Below are 14,514 nucleotides of genomic sequence, written 5' to 3'. Positions count from 1 at the left end.
ACCAAACTGAAACTCTTGTTAAAGTACAGGAGCTAAAATTAGTTTTAAGGCTTAATATAATTTGGATCCGACGACGAGCAACGGTACAAAAAGTAAGGCCAGAATGATGGTTGGTTGCGGAAGAAGAAAGTAGAAAGATGCTAAGAAAGGGCGTTGATAGGGTGATTAAGAGAAGATTTCATTTACCAAAACCCTCTGAAATTTGGCGGAATGCCCCAAAAGAGAACGCGGAGTGTGTGGTGATCGGAGCCGGAGTCGTGGGACTTGCAGTGGCCAGAGAGCTGTCGTTGAAGGGCAAAGAGGTTTTGGTCCTAGACTCAGCCCCCACCTTCGGAACCGCCACCAGCAGTCGCAACAGCGAGGTCATCCATGCCGGCATCTACTATCCTCCCGATTCTCTCAAGGCTCGTTTTTGTGTGCGAGGAAGAAACTTACTCTACCAATACTGCTCTCAGCGTGGTATTCCTCATGACCAGATCGGTAAGCTCATTGTTGCCACTGGTGCTTCGGAGATTCCAAAGTTAAGTGAATTGTTTAATCGTGGGATTCGAAATGGGGTTGAAGATCTTAGGATGTTGGACGCTTCTGAGGCCATCAAAATGGAGCCTGAATTGCACTGTGTCAAAGCCTTGCTGTCCCCTGCTTCTGGCATTGTGGATTCCCATTCTCTAATGCTTTCTTTAGTGGTAATGCCTCTTTTCTTCTCAATTAATTTGGTGACAAACTTAAATCAATTAAGTTACTAAACATCACCAGGATCCAGGGGGAGGCTGAAACTAATGGCGCCACTTTCTCTTACAATACCGCTGTCATTGGAGGTCATCTTGAAGGAAATCAAATGGCCCTCCACGTTTATGAAATCAAAACACTTGCAAACTGGGATGGGGAGATTCCATTGCAACCGGACCTCCTACTTATTCCTAAATTTGTAGTTAATTCTTCGGGCTTGAGTGCTCCCGCTTTGGCTAAGAGATTCCAAGGTTTAAACACAGCTACTATTCCGCCTGCATGTTATGCTCGTGGTTCCTACTTCACCCTTTCAAATTCAGATTCTTCTAGGCGTCCTCCTTTCAAGCATTTGATATATCCTATACCAGAGGAAGGTGGCCTTGGAGTGCATGTCACTCTGGACTTAGATGGCCAGATTAAGTTTGGCCCAGATGTTGAGTGGATTCATCATCATGTACCTGATACAACCAAATTCCTTAATAGGTTCTTTTCTCATCACATTCCAATTTTTTTTTTATGCTGATTTGGGTGAAATATTTGTTTTCTATTCTCAGTTTCATGACCATGGATTTTCTATAGTTTTGTTTGTTTATGAACCTATACAAGTTCCATGATTTGTAGATTTGTATTTCTTCAAATAACCGAACTACGGTCCCATGTAGAGGCATATGCTTGTTTTTTTTTACCTTAAAGGAGTATGATTATAACAGGTGTGGTTACTTACAATTTAGGGAATAAAAAAAAATTCTCCTATAGTAGAAGTTGCCCTTTTCCTTGAAGGTATAATCGGGAAAACACTAAATACATGATAGGGAGTAATTTGGATTAAAATCATTGTGGGCTTTATTTTTCTTTTCTGTCTCGTTCTTTTGTTTGCTGACAATGGAAATATGTCATGCATAACAATTGTCCCAACATCGAATAGTTTAGTGTGTATCATTTGTTTATGCTGATGCTGTACTTCAATTCTTTATATCCTGTTGTACGCATTGCTTTGGTACTTTTTCCTTTCAAAATTGTCTTTTTTTTTCTTTTTCTTTTTTTGTAATTTGATAATGAGTTGTTATTGTTATTACTTGAGCTCTTCTTCCAGAGCCAAGCCAGCTTCCTTCCAAGAACTGTCATTGTTTTGTGCATTAACTTAAAGGGTTAATCCTATTGCTTTTTATGTGAAAGTGGCCAATGTTCTTAAGATAATATAGTGATTGGAAGAAATCTCTTGATGCCTAACTTTGTAGAATGTAACCGAATAAGATATATGTATTCTAAATGTATTTCATATTTATCTACTTAGAAGATAAGTTAGATAATTAGTAGATAGTTTAGGTAAGTAGGACTCCTTTGTCATCACTAAACTAATAGGACTACTGTTTCGTATTCAGCCTTTTTAATCAGGCTGCTGTTATCAGTTCTACATGAATGAAAAATCGGATAAGAGAAAAACTCTCTTTTTCAGATAAATCTTCTTTATAAAACTTACAAACTTAACAGAATATTTATATCGTAATGAGGTTTTTTCCATGTCATTTATGTTTTGAAAGTTTATCTACTGTCATAATTACATTTGAGCAACTCTTTTTTGGCAAGAAAATTTCTCTTGTGCAGTAGAAAATTTAATTGCATCTAATTAAAATTCCATTTAATTTTTAGTATTTTCTCATTTGCTAGAACTTTTTGAACCAAGTAATTTGATTGTGCTGTGCTTCTCTTTGCTTTGTTTGAGCAGAAGTACTCCATTTTGTGTCCAATTTGGGTTGTTCTAGGACTCAGTAGGTGATAGTAAATTAAGCTTTGTTCAAAGTCTTAGTAGTGATCTTTTACATTTAGGAAGTCTGTACTTCATTTGATATTTCATTTGTTAGAGTTAGAACACCTATATTGGGTGTTGGCATGAGAGGGTATCACATGGATTTTATTGGGTGTTGGCATGAGAGGTTATCACATGGATTTTATTGATTTACTTGCTTGGCTGGTTGGTGAACCCTCTTTCAGATTTTAACATTAAAATTCCAGTTTCAGTTTCCACTATACTTTTCATTGTACTTTTCAATAAAGAGGGGATAGGTGTATTGTGGGGAGGGGGTACTTGTTGGAGCCATTCCATCAGTAGCTCTTTTGTTCCTCTGGAAATGGCATTGAACTTGAATTAAGAAACACAGCAATATTTTTTTTTCGAGTTCACTTCAGATAAATCAATTGCTACGTTTGTTGCATAAAAGCAATTGATTCAGTTGTCAGTTCTTTTGCTGAATGGAATGTATGTGCTTGTATAGTGAAAGACATCGCCATGGGGTCAAAAAACTAAGCTATGTGGTTCCATGCTCTCAGGTTTGACTATTCTGTAAATGCTGAGCGTGTTGCAAGATTTTATCCCGAGATTCGCAAGTACTACCCAAATCTCAAAGATGGATCTCTACTGACAGGTTACTCGGGGATTCGACCTAAACTTCATGGACCTGGGCAGTCTGCCACTGATTTTGTAATACAGGTAGGTTACTCGGGGATTCGACCTAAACTTCATGGACCTGGGCAGTCTGCCACTGATTTTGTAATACAGGTCTGTTTCATGTATTCTCTTTAATATGGAGTGTTAAAACTAATATAATTTTGTCAAGCCATATGAATTTCATTTATGGTACAAAAAGCTACTCATTTTTTAATAACCTTGCTTAATTTTCTCTAAGAAAGGAATAAAAGAAATTATGTATGTTCCCAGGTTAGCATTCAGACAATTGTTTGTCCACAATTTATGATTGACATGAAACTTAGCAACAAACAAACAACAGCCAAGCCTTTCTCACTTCTTGGATAAGCTGAATGGACTATAGCTTCTGCCAATGTACTTTATTTTGAACCATTGAGTAGAAACATTAAGTTTCTAGTCTTATTTAATAGTTAAACTTCTATTCCTTCTCATGTGCTTCTGAAGAAGTACCCAGTTGATAGACATGTGGTTAATGAATCTAAAGAACCAGTTTACAACCACTTCGTGACATGCTTGATGAAGAGGAGCCTACCATAATAGAGCCTAAGCAGTGCAACATAACTAGCCACCTAAGAACTAGAAATACAATCTAGTTTTAAAACTGAAGTTGAGCCCAAGACTGTGGCTTTGAAAATTCAGAGAATTTAAAATGGTTAATATCAAATCAAAGAATTTTATTCGCTATATAATATATATTTAGGGACAGCTACAAGAACCTAGAGAAAGAATGTTCACTGAAAGTGCATGAATCCTCCTCTAACACCATCCTCTCTTTGAGTTTTAATAGTTTAATATCATTATTTATGATCCCCAACCATGTCATTTTTAGTCTGCCCTTCACCCTTTTACTCTGTTGAACCTCAATTTGCTTCATCCTTCTAACAGGTGCATCCCTCAATTTGCTATGTAGCCAAACCACCGTAATGGTTTTCTCTCATATTAAACTCTATAGGAGCTATCACCTTAGTCTGTTATTAACAAAAATTAGTATTTTTCATAATCTCGAAATAGCAGGGCCTTGGGTTACATTTTGGTATTTTGCAAGTTTCAGCCTTTGGAATTTAACTTTTGATATTTATGTTTCTTAGTGTTATTTAAGTTTCCAATTATGAAAAATTGGGATTTTGAGAACTTGAATGTTTCCATTCTCTGTTTTATTGTTTCTTGCTGGTTTTCTTTAGTTGTTTTACATTATCTGAGCATCTAAAATTTAGTCGAAAAATATTTGGATCATGCTGATTGTCAGGCCTTGTCAGACTCTTGTCATTGCTTAAATGCAGCAATAGGGTAACCGGAAATTCTAATTCTGGTTAATGTGCTTCGATCTGTGGTTACCTTATAGGCATTTCTTGATCTAACTGTGCAAAACTAGGCTTTTTACACTTGATACTAAAGTTGTATATTTATCATTTTAAGGAAAAGAATTTGTTTGTATTCTAGACAAGGCTTAGTGATACCAGAAAAGTATGCACTGCATCCGTTTCTGTTAATATTTGTCGAATTAATGGTATAATACAATAATCTATGGCCTTTTGCTTCATTTGTGTGCTTTTCACAATCCATTTTTTAACATTTATGTAACTAAAGTAGACACCTACCCCTGCCTTGTTATCATTGACTTTCTTCATTTGCAAGAATATATCACATAACTTCATGTGTGAAAATTTGAAAGAAACACATCAAATAGCTCATTTTTTATATCTTGTTTCTCATACGTTTAGAGTGGATTTTAATGATTTGTATCTATTCGACTATTTTGACTTAAATCTCTCAAATTGTAATTTTTGTAGGGAGAAGACATTCATGGAGTGGGTGGTCTTGTAAATCTTTATGGAATTGAGTCACCTGGGCTGACTTCAAGCATGGCGATTGCCGAATATGTGGCTGCTATGCTTTTAGGAGGATGAAGATTTACTATAAAATCAAAATAAACAGCTGACACATACCATATTTTATGAAAACTGTTATATAGTCATGCATGAGTCGTCTAATAATGTCATGTGTAGTAGGATGGATGCATGCACACATACCAAGTGAAAGTGATGGAAAGAAAAGAGAAGGATCCCACCTGCTGATTTGCTTCTCCAAGAATTTCCCACTGATTCCTAGTACAATGCCTTGGTGCTGCACGTGCTAATAAAAAATCGCCTATGCTCTTTCTCCTGTTACTCAAGCAATGCTAGTTTGTAAAATGTTAAAATATACATTAGTTTAGTTTTGGTTCAATGCGCAATATGATCTTTGATTTGATTTCGTATAGTCATATACATAAAGTTTTGATTTTCACAAATAGTTGATACTGTTATTAAAGTGAATCTACTTGCTGCATATGCAAATAATTGTATTTTTTTTACATAACAATGGCCAAGAAGTCTATTTCGGGAACATGATCTTGTTATTCTTCGTCTACTGTAACATCCTCCATGCCGGGTTAGTGATTAATTTGCAAAGTTTCAACAATTGGTGATTAAAGTAGAATAATTATGTAGTTAAAAAAATAATGGTTAGTAAATATGAAATGTATGTGAGGACAAAATGGTCATTTGTAAGGAAAAATTATAATTAAAAAAATGTTATGGGGTTATATTAGAACCCACGTGGGGCTTGTGGAGGAAACAAAGGTTTCCAGAATCCTCTCATTTCTTCTTCTTTCTTTCTTATCTTCTTCTCTTCCTTCTCCAAACGTGAAGCTTGCAAGTAAAGGTAAGAATCTGAACCTTGGTAGTTTCTCTGATTTTTAAGATTGGAAATGGAAGTTTGGATGTTATATAAGCTAAAGGAAAGCTTATATGGCATTAAGACAACAAGATAAGTGTTTTAGAGATAGATTTGGAAAATGAGTTTTTAGATGAAATTTTGATATGGATGAGTTTTTGATGTTTGAATAAGATTTTTGACTTGTCAATAAGTTAATTAAGAAGTATGAAGTAATAGCATTGAAATTAGAACAAGTTGGAATTGGAGTAAGATTCTTCAATTCTATATGGACGAGTAGTTTTCTTAGTTTTAGAGGTATTGAATGGATAATAATTAGTTTAAGTAAGTGTATGAAAGCTAAGAGTATTAAAGGGAGTGAAATATGTATATTTGAGCTGAAAGGAAAGGATTTTCGAACTCAAAATAAGATTTTCGGGCTAGGGGAATCGGTACCCATTCAAGGGGAACCGATACCCCCTCAACGAATATGAATTTCCAGAATGCTAGAGGGGAATCGATACCCCCAGGGGGGGAATCGATTCCCCCATGAGAAAAAAAAAGAAGAAAAGAAAGAAAGACTAAGCTATTAATTTCTTAAATTAGTAAGCTATTAAAGCTTAATTTCAAGACATAGACATCTGATGATCATCTTGAAAATTATGTTTATGTAGATACCGAGCCTACACGAGTTCGGGAACAATCTACAAGTAGGATCGATCGAGGAAAAGACAAAGAAGTATAGGTGAGTGCATATGCATAGCATGATTATAGAAATATACTTCATTCTAGACTTGTGATAAGTCTAGATTTTATATCTTGGTACATGAGCATATTCTGTATTATGAGACATGACATGAGTTCATATAAAATGCATTATATGACATGAATATGTGGGAAAAGTTATGAGCTATGTGAAAAGGTAAAAAATTACATGTCTACGCGATATAGACTACGTGAAATGTAAAAGCCCATGTTATGTAGATGAGAACTATAGGTATAGTTGGCATGCCAAGGGTAGAGGGTCTACGCGGTCCTTCGGGACATATGTATATTCTTTGGAACATGTGTGAAGTCTTGAAAGACACATGCTTGATCCTTAGTATATGTATATGATTCTTAAGGAATTCTATGTGGTCCTTTTGGACATCATTATATGGCACTACGGTGCAATTCTACGCGGTCCTTCGGGATATATATATATATTCTGTGGAACATGTGTGAAGTCTTGGAAAGACACATACTTGATCCTTAGTATATGTATATGATTCTTAAGGAATTATATGTGGTCCTTATGGACATCATTACATGGCACTACGGTGCAATTCTACGCGGCACTTCGGTGCATTTATACGAGATGTGGTGACAGCATAGTGCACAACCTCACATTACTCATATACCTTAGGTTCTCAATATGCTATCATGGGCCAATAAACTTATTAATACAGATTCATGAATGTTACAGTCATACGCTTACAGGTATGGATATTGATGATGTATACTACATTGATTAAGTACATATTTGCATCTCATCTCATATGATCATGACATTTTCATTACATTGCCTTGTTATTATTACTGCCTCACTAAGTCGATGACTTAGCGTGTGAGTGTTTCACACGTAGGATCCGAGAAAATAGACGAGATAGGTGAAGCAGCTTGACAGCATTACTCCTGCAACCACCAGATCAGAAGCAACTTAATCAGTAGGTCATTTTGTTATGTAAATGGCAGTTGGCATGTAATTAAAGGGTTAAGTTGTGTATGCTCTGAACATTTTGATAAACTTATATTACAATATGTATATTATTGTATTTTCTTAATATAAGTTCAAATATTTTGCTATTATTGGTTAAGAGTCGTGTTTTAAAAGTTAATGTAATATCTATGACTCATATCCGGGTCGGGTACGGGTTGGGGGTGTTACATTTAATGGTATCAGAGCTATGGTTTAGCCGATTCTAGGCATAAACAAGAGTCTATAGAGTCTTTAAATGGAATACATGCCAACAAATAGTGAGAACTTCTGATCTGGTATAGTATGAGTATGCTGTTTTGCTAATAGAACAATGTGTTTATTCTTATTAGATGTCCGGACATAATAGCTCCCGAAGTGAAGCGGGAGAAGATAGGCATGCTGAAAGCAGTAATTCACCTGCCCTGGCCAGGCAAGGTGAAGAACAGGCATCTCAAGGAGTGTCTGTGCAAGATCAAGATACGTTCTTCAGAACGTTAGACGCTATTCTAACGCGTCTTCAACCTTCTGCTCCACTAACTCAAAGAATTAATGTAGCAAAAGAGTTGAGAGGTTTAGGAGCTCCCGAATTTAAGGGAGAAGCTGAGGAAGGTCTAGTGTCAGCGGATCTTTGGTTGAATGATTTGAAAATCATGTTAGATGGTCTCCACTGTTCCGAAGTGGAGAAATTAGATGGAGCTGTGTCTTTATTGAGGGGTCAGGCGAGGATATGGTGGACGAACGTCACCATGAGGATGTCAACCGACCAGTTGACTTGGTCTTTGTTTTTAGAAGAATTTAAAAACAAATATATTGGAGATCAGTTTATCCGAAAAATGAAGCAGGAGTTTATGAATTTGAAGCAGATGAGCCGTTCTGTATATGAGTACGAATATGAGTTTAATAAGCTGAGCAGGTTTGCAGCTGAGCTTGTGCCTACTGAAAAAGATGCTTGCGAATGGTTCGTGGAGGGCTTGCGCCCTAGACTTAAAGAAATGTTGATAGTATTAAACTTGTCCTCGTTCCAGGAGGTGATCAATCGTGCAAAAGCTCTTGAAAGGGCTCAGAATGAACGATTTGGGGACTCAAGAGTTCAGACATCAAAGAGGACGACTACTTCTTCTAGCTCAGTACCAACAAAAAGGGGAAGAGACTCGGGATTTCGATCGCAAACTAGATCAGAATCAGTTGCATCGTCTGCTAGGGGAGCAAGTCAGGCAAGACCTAGACAGACGCAGTCAGTGGAATCTGGTGCTGGGAGATCTACTCCGAGTCAAGGGAGACAGTGTCAGCACTGTGGGAAAAACCATTATGGGGCTTGTCGTATGGCTGCTGGGGCTTGTCGTATGGCTGCTGGGACTTGTTTTCGATGCGGAGATGCCGGACATTTTATTCGGGATTGCCCTTTGATTGTTGGTGAGCCTGCACCATCTGGAAAAGTTGGTTCTTCCTCACAAAGAGGACGAGGAAGAGGCAGAGGAAGGAATCCGTCTGAATTCTCTGCTCAACTTGAAGTTCGATCCACTGCTCGAGTATACAATCTAAAGACAAGTGAAGACCGTGATGACCCTGATGTTATAGCAGGTACTTTTCAGTTGTATGATAAATTAGTATTGGTGCTGATTGATCCGGGTTCTAATTATTCTTATATTACCAGTAAGTTAGTAAAGGAGTTGAGGATTCATATAGAAGCTACGAGTAATGTGATGATAGTAACTAATCCGTTAGGGCATAGTACTCAGGTGGACAAAGTCTGTAAGGGGTGTCCCATAAAGGTTCAGGGAATTGAATTCCCTGCTAATCTGATGGAATTACCCTTTGACGAGTTTGAAGTGATTCTGGGAATGGATTGGTTGTTTCATTATTATGGGAATGTCGACTATAGATTGAAAAAGGTAACCCTGAAGAGTCCAGAAGGAATAGAAGTTAATGTGATCAGTGAAATGTGTAATCCTTTAGCAAATGTAATATCAGTGATGTCTGCCAAGAAATTATTGCTACAAGGATGTCAGGGTTTTCTTGCAAATGTGATTGATTCAAGAGCTCAAGAGAAAAAGTTAGAGGAAATTCCAATAGTTCGAGAGTTCCCTGATGTTTTTCTTGCTGAATTGCCAGGATTACCTCCGGATAGAGAGGTAGAATTTCAAATTGAAGTAATGCCAGGAACCGCTCCAATTGCAATGTCACCTTATAGAATGGCTCCAAAAGAATTGCAAGAGTTAAAGAATCAATTGCAAGATTTGTTAGAAAAAGGATTTATTCGACCAAGTGTGTCACCTTGGGGAGCTCCGGTGTTATTTGTTAAAAAGAAGGATGGATCAATGCGTCTCTGTATTGATTATCGACAGCTTAATAAGGTGACCATTAAGAACAAGTATCCCCTTCCGCTCATTGATGACTTGTTTGATCAACTAAAAGGAGCTTCGGTATTTTCGAAGATCGATCTACGTTCGGGTTATCATCAATTGAAGATCCAGGAGAAAGATATTCCGAAGACAGCTTTCAGAACGAGATATGGTCATTATGAATTCATCGTAATGCCATTCGGAGTAACGAATGCACCTGCTGCTTTCATGGATCTCATGAACAGGATTTTTCAGCCCTATCTGGACCAGTTTGTTGTTGTCTTTATTGATGACATACTGGTGTACTCGAAATCCCATGAAGAGCACAGCACACATTTGAGGCTAGTTTTGCAAATTCTCAGGAATAAAAATCTCTATGCGAAATTGTCCAAATGTGAGTTCTAGTTAAAGGAAGTAATTTTCTTGGGGCATGTGATCTCGGCAGTTGGGATTAGAGTAGACCCTCAGAAGGTTAAAGCTATAATGGATTGGGAAGTTCCTAAGAATGGGTCTGAAGTTCGGAGTTTTCTTGGACTTGTCGGTTACTATCGAAGATTCGTTAAGAATTTTTCGATGATTGTGCTGCCTCTAACAAAGCTAATGAGAAAGAACGTACCATTTGTTTGGACTTCTGAATGTCAAGAAAGCTTCGAAGCTTTAAAGAGAATTCTGACGGAAACTCCGATATTGGTTCAACCGGAATCTGGCAAGAATTTTGTAGTATACAGTGACGCATCCCATAACGGGTTGGGGTGTGTATTAATGCAAGAAGGAAAGGTGGTAGCGTATGCATCGAGACAGTTGAAACCACATGAAAGGAATTACCCCACTCATGATTTAGAAATGGCTGCTGTAGTATTCGCTCTCAGGATTTGACGTCATTATCTTTATGGGGAGCGTTGTTACTTATATACGGATCATAAGAGCCTGAAGTATCTGATGACTCAAAAAGAATTGAATTTGAGGCAACGTAGATGGGTAGAGTTTTTAAAGGATTATGATTTGATAATTGACTATCATCCCGGAAAGGCTAATGTGGTAGCAGATGCTCTGAGTAGAAAGACGTTTGCAGCCTTACGAGCTATGGATGCAAGATTATCTTTAACGGGAGACGGTGGTCTTTGTGCAGAATTAACCCTTAAACCAGTATGGTTGGAACGGATAGGAGAAATTCAAAGTAAAGATGAAATGTGTTTGAAAAGAATTGAACAAGTAAAGAACAAAGAGATTAAAAACTTTGAGATTAAGTCAGATGGAAATCTATATTGTAAAGGAAGAATTGTAATACCCGACAATGACGACTTGAAGAAAGAAATTTTATCAGAGGCTCATTGCAGTCCGTTAACGATGCACCCGGGTGGAACCAAGATGTATATGGATTTGAAGAATCGATTTTGGTGGTCAGGGATGAAACGAAGCATCACCGAATTTGTGTCTAAGTGTTTGATATGTCAACAAGTCAAAGCCGAGCATCAAGTTCCATCAGGATTATTGCAACCGCTTTTCATTCCTCAATGGAAATGGGAAAATGTTACGATGGATTTTGTTTCAGGGTTACCCTTGACCCCGAACAAAAGAGAATCAATCTGGGTAATTGTTGATCGATTAACTAAGTCAGCGCATTTCCTTCCGGTTAGAACGGATTTCTCTATGGAAAAGTATGCAGAGCTGTATATTAGAGAAGTTATTAGATTGCATGGAGTACCTGTTTCCATAGTCTCTGATCGAGACCCTCGATTTACTTCTAGATTCTGGAAATCTTTACATGGAGCGTTGGGAACTCGTTTAAACTTTAGTAGGACTTTTCATCCTCAGACTGATGGGCAATCAGAGAGAACTATTCAGATATTAGAAGATATGTTGAGAGCATGCGTAATGGAATTTAAAGGATCATGGGAAAAGTATTTACCGCTGGTAGAGTTCGCTTACAACAATAGCTATCAGTCGAGTATTAAAATGGCTCCCTATGAAGCTCTTTATGGAAGGAAATGTCGTACGCCTTTGAACTGGTACGAGCTCAAAGATAAATAAGTGCTTGGTCCTGAGTTGATTCAGGAAGTAGAAGAAAAGGTCCAGATAATTCAGAGTAATCTCAAAGCTGCAGCAGACAGACAGAAATCATATGCAGATCTAAAAAGGAAAGAAATTGAATTTCAAGTGAGAGATAAAGTGTTTTTAAAAGTGTCCCCATGGAAGAAGGTGTTGAGATTTGGTCGAAAAGGAAAATTGAGTCCTCGGTTTATTGGACCATATGAGATTGTAAAGAGAGTAGGACCTGTAGCATATCAGCTAGCTTTACCACCTGAGATGGAAAAGATACATGATGTCTTTCACGTTTCAATGCTTCGAAGATATCGATCGGATCCCTCCCATATCGTAAATCCAGAAGAGATCGAGGTACAACCGGATATGACTTATGAGGAAGAACCGATTCAAATTTTAGCTCATGAGGTTAAGCAATTGAGGAACAAGACTATTCCTTTGGTCAAAGTGTTGTGGAGAAACCACAAAGTAGAAGAAGCAACGTGGGAGCGTGAGGAGGATATGAGGAATCAGTATCCCCATCTCTTTTCTTATTGAAAATTCGAGGACGAATTTTCTTAAGGGAGGGAGATTTGTAACATCCTCCATGCCGGGTTAGTGATTAATTTGCAAAGTTTCAACAATTGGTGATTAAAGTAGAATAATTATGTAGTTAAAAAAATAATGGTTAGTAAATATGAAATGTATGTAAGGACAAAATGGTCATTTGTAAGGAAAAATTATAATTAAAAAAATGTTATGGGGTTATATTAGAACCCACGTGGGGCTTGTGGAGGAAACAAAGGTTTCCATAATCCTCTCATTTCTTCTTCTTTCTTTCTTATCTTCTTCTCTTCCTTCTCCAAACGTGAAGCTTGCAAGTAAAGGTAAGAATCTGAACCTTGGTAGTTTCTCTGATTTTTAAGATTGGAAATGAAAGTTTGGATGTTATATAAGCTAAAGGAAAGCTTATATGTCATTAAGACAACAAGATAAGTGTTTTAGAGATAGATTTGGAAAATGAGTTTTTAGATGAAATTTTGATATGGATGAGTTTTTGATGTTTGAATAAGATTTTTGACTTGTCAATAAGTTAATTAAGAAGTATGAAGTAATAGAATTGAAATTAGAACAAGTTGGAATTGGAGTAAGATTCTTCAATTCTATATGGATGAGTAGTTTTCTTAGTTTTAGAGGTATTGAATGGATAATAATTAGTTTAAGTAAGTGTATGAAAGCTAAGAGTATTAAAAGGAGTGAAATATGTATATTTGAGCTGAAAGGAAAGGATTTTCGAGCTCAAAATAAGATTTTCGGGCTAGGGGAATCGGTACCCATTCAAGGGGAACCGATACCCCCTCAACGAATATAAATTTCTAGAATGCTAGAGGGGAATCGATACCCCCAGGGGGGGAACCGATTCCCCCATGAGAAAAAAAAAAAGAAGAAAAGAAAGAAAGACTAAGCTATTAATTTCTTAAATTAGTAAGCTATTAAAGCTTAATTTCAAGACATAGACATCTGATGATCATCTTGAAAATTATGTTTATGTAGATACCGAGCCTACACGAGTTCGGGAACAATCTACAAGTAGGATCGATCGAGGAAAAGACAAAGAAGTATAGGTGAGTGCATATGCATAGCATGATTATAGAAATATACTTCATTCTAGACTTGTGATAAGTCTAGATTTTATATCTTGGTACATGAGCATATTCTGTATTATGAGACATGACATGAGTTCATATAAAATGCATTATATGACATGAATATGTGGGAAAAGTTATGAGCTATGTGAAAAGGTAAGAAATTACATGTCTACGCGATATAGACTACGTGAAATGTAAAAGCCCATGTTATGTAAATGAGAACTACAGGTATAGTTGGCATGCCAAGGGTAGAGGGTCTACGCGGTCCTTCGGGACATATGTATATTCTTTGGAACATGTGTGAAGTCTTGAAAGACACATGCTTGATCCTTAGTATATGTATATGATTCTTAAGGAATTCTATGTGGTCCTTATGGACATCATTATATGGCACTACGGTGCAATTCTACGCGGTCCTTCGGGATATATATATATATTCTGTGAAACATGTGTGAAGTCTTGGAAAGACACATACTTGATCCTTAGTATATGTATATGATTCTTAAGGAATTATATGTGGTCCTTATGGACATCATTACATGGCACTACGGTGCAATTCTACGCGGCACTTCGGTGCATTTATACGAGCTGTGGTGACAGCATAGTGCACAACCTCACATTACTCAGATACCTTAGGTTCTCAATATGCTATCATGGGCCAATAAACTTATTAATACAGATTCATGAATGTTACAGTCATACGCTTACAGGTATGGATATTGATGATGTATACTACATTGATTAAGTACATATTTGCATCTCATCTCATATGATCATGACATTTTCATTACATTGCCTTGTTATTATTACTGCCTCACTAAGTCGATGACTTAGCGTGTGAGTGTTTCACACGTA

At 37.0% G+C, this 14,514-nt stretch overlaps 1 protein-coding gene across 2 annotated transcripts; it reads left to right on the top strand.

The window, feature by feature from the left end:
* Positions 1-78: 78 nt before the first annotated feature.
* On the top strand, positions 79-5,374 carry LOC120198577 (L-2-hydroxyglutarate dehydrogenase, mitochondrial). 2 transcript variants are annotated; one of them, XM_039199884.1, is made up of 4 exons: positions 79-686; positions 764-1,212; positions 3,058-3,286; positions 5,005-5,374. In XM_039199884.1, the coding sequence occupies exons 1-4, from the start codon at positions 138-140 to the stop codon at positions 5,119-5,121; spliced, it is 1,344 nt and encodes a 447-aa protein (XP_039055815.1). In that variant the 5' UTR covers positions 79-137; the 3' UTR covers positions 5,122-5,374. The 2 variants fall into 2 exon arrangements, with proteins under 2 accessions (XP_039055815.1, XP_039055816.1); XM_039199885.1 differs by having other exon boundaries at positions 80-686; positions 3,058-3,217; positions 5,005-5,370.
* Positions 5,375-14,514: the final 9,140 nt, after the last annotated feature.

The sequence above is a fragment of the Hibiscus syriacus genome, unplaced genomic scaffold (genome assembly GCF_006381635.1).
Source record: "Hibiscus syriacus cultivar Baekdansim isolate YM2019G1 unplaced genomic scaffold, ASM638163v2 tig00117056_pilon, whole genome shotgun sequence".
Lineage (NCBI taxonomy): Eukaryota > Viridiplantae > Streptophyta > Magnoliopsida > Malvales > Malvaceae > Hibiscus > Hibiscus syriacus.
The sequence above is the reverse complement of the archived record's forward strand: the minus strand, read 5'-3'. Positions and strand labels throughout refer to the sequence as shown.

Bases quoted from the DNA above. Each gene is read 5' to 3' on its own strand.
- LOC120198577 (XM_039199884.1), top strand. From the start codon at position 138: ATGCTAAGAAAGGGCGTTGATAGGGTGATTAAGAGAAGATTTCATTTA. The intron at 1,213-3,057 runs GTTCTTTTCTCA...CCATGCTCTCAG, and splicing joins ACAACCAAATTCCTTAATAG to GTTTGACTATTCTGTAAATG. The intron at 3,287-5,004 runs GTCTGTTTCATG...TAATTTTTGTAG, and splicing joins CCACTGATTTTGTAATACAG to GGAGAAGACATTCATGGAGT.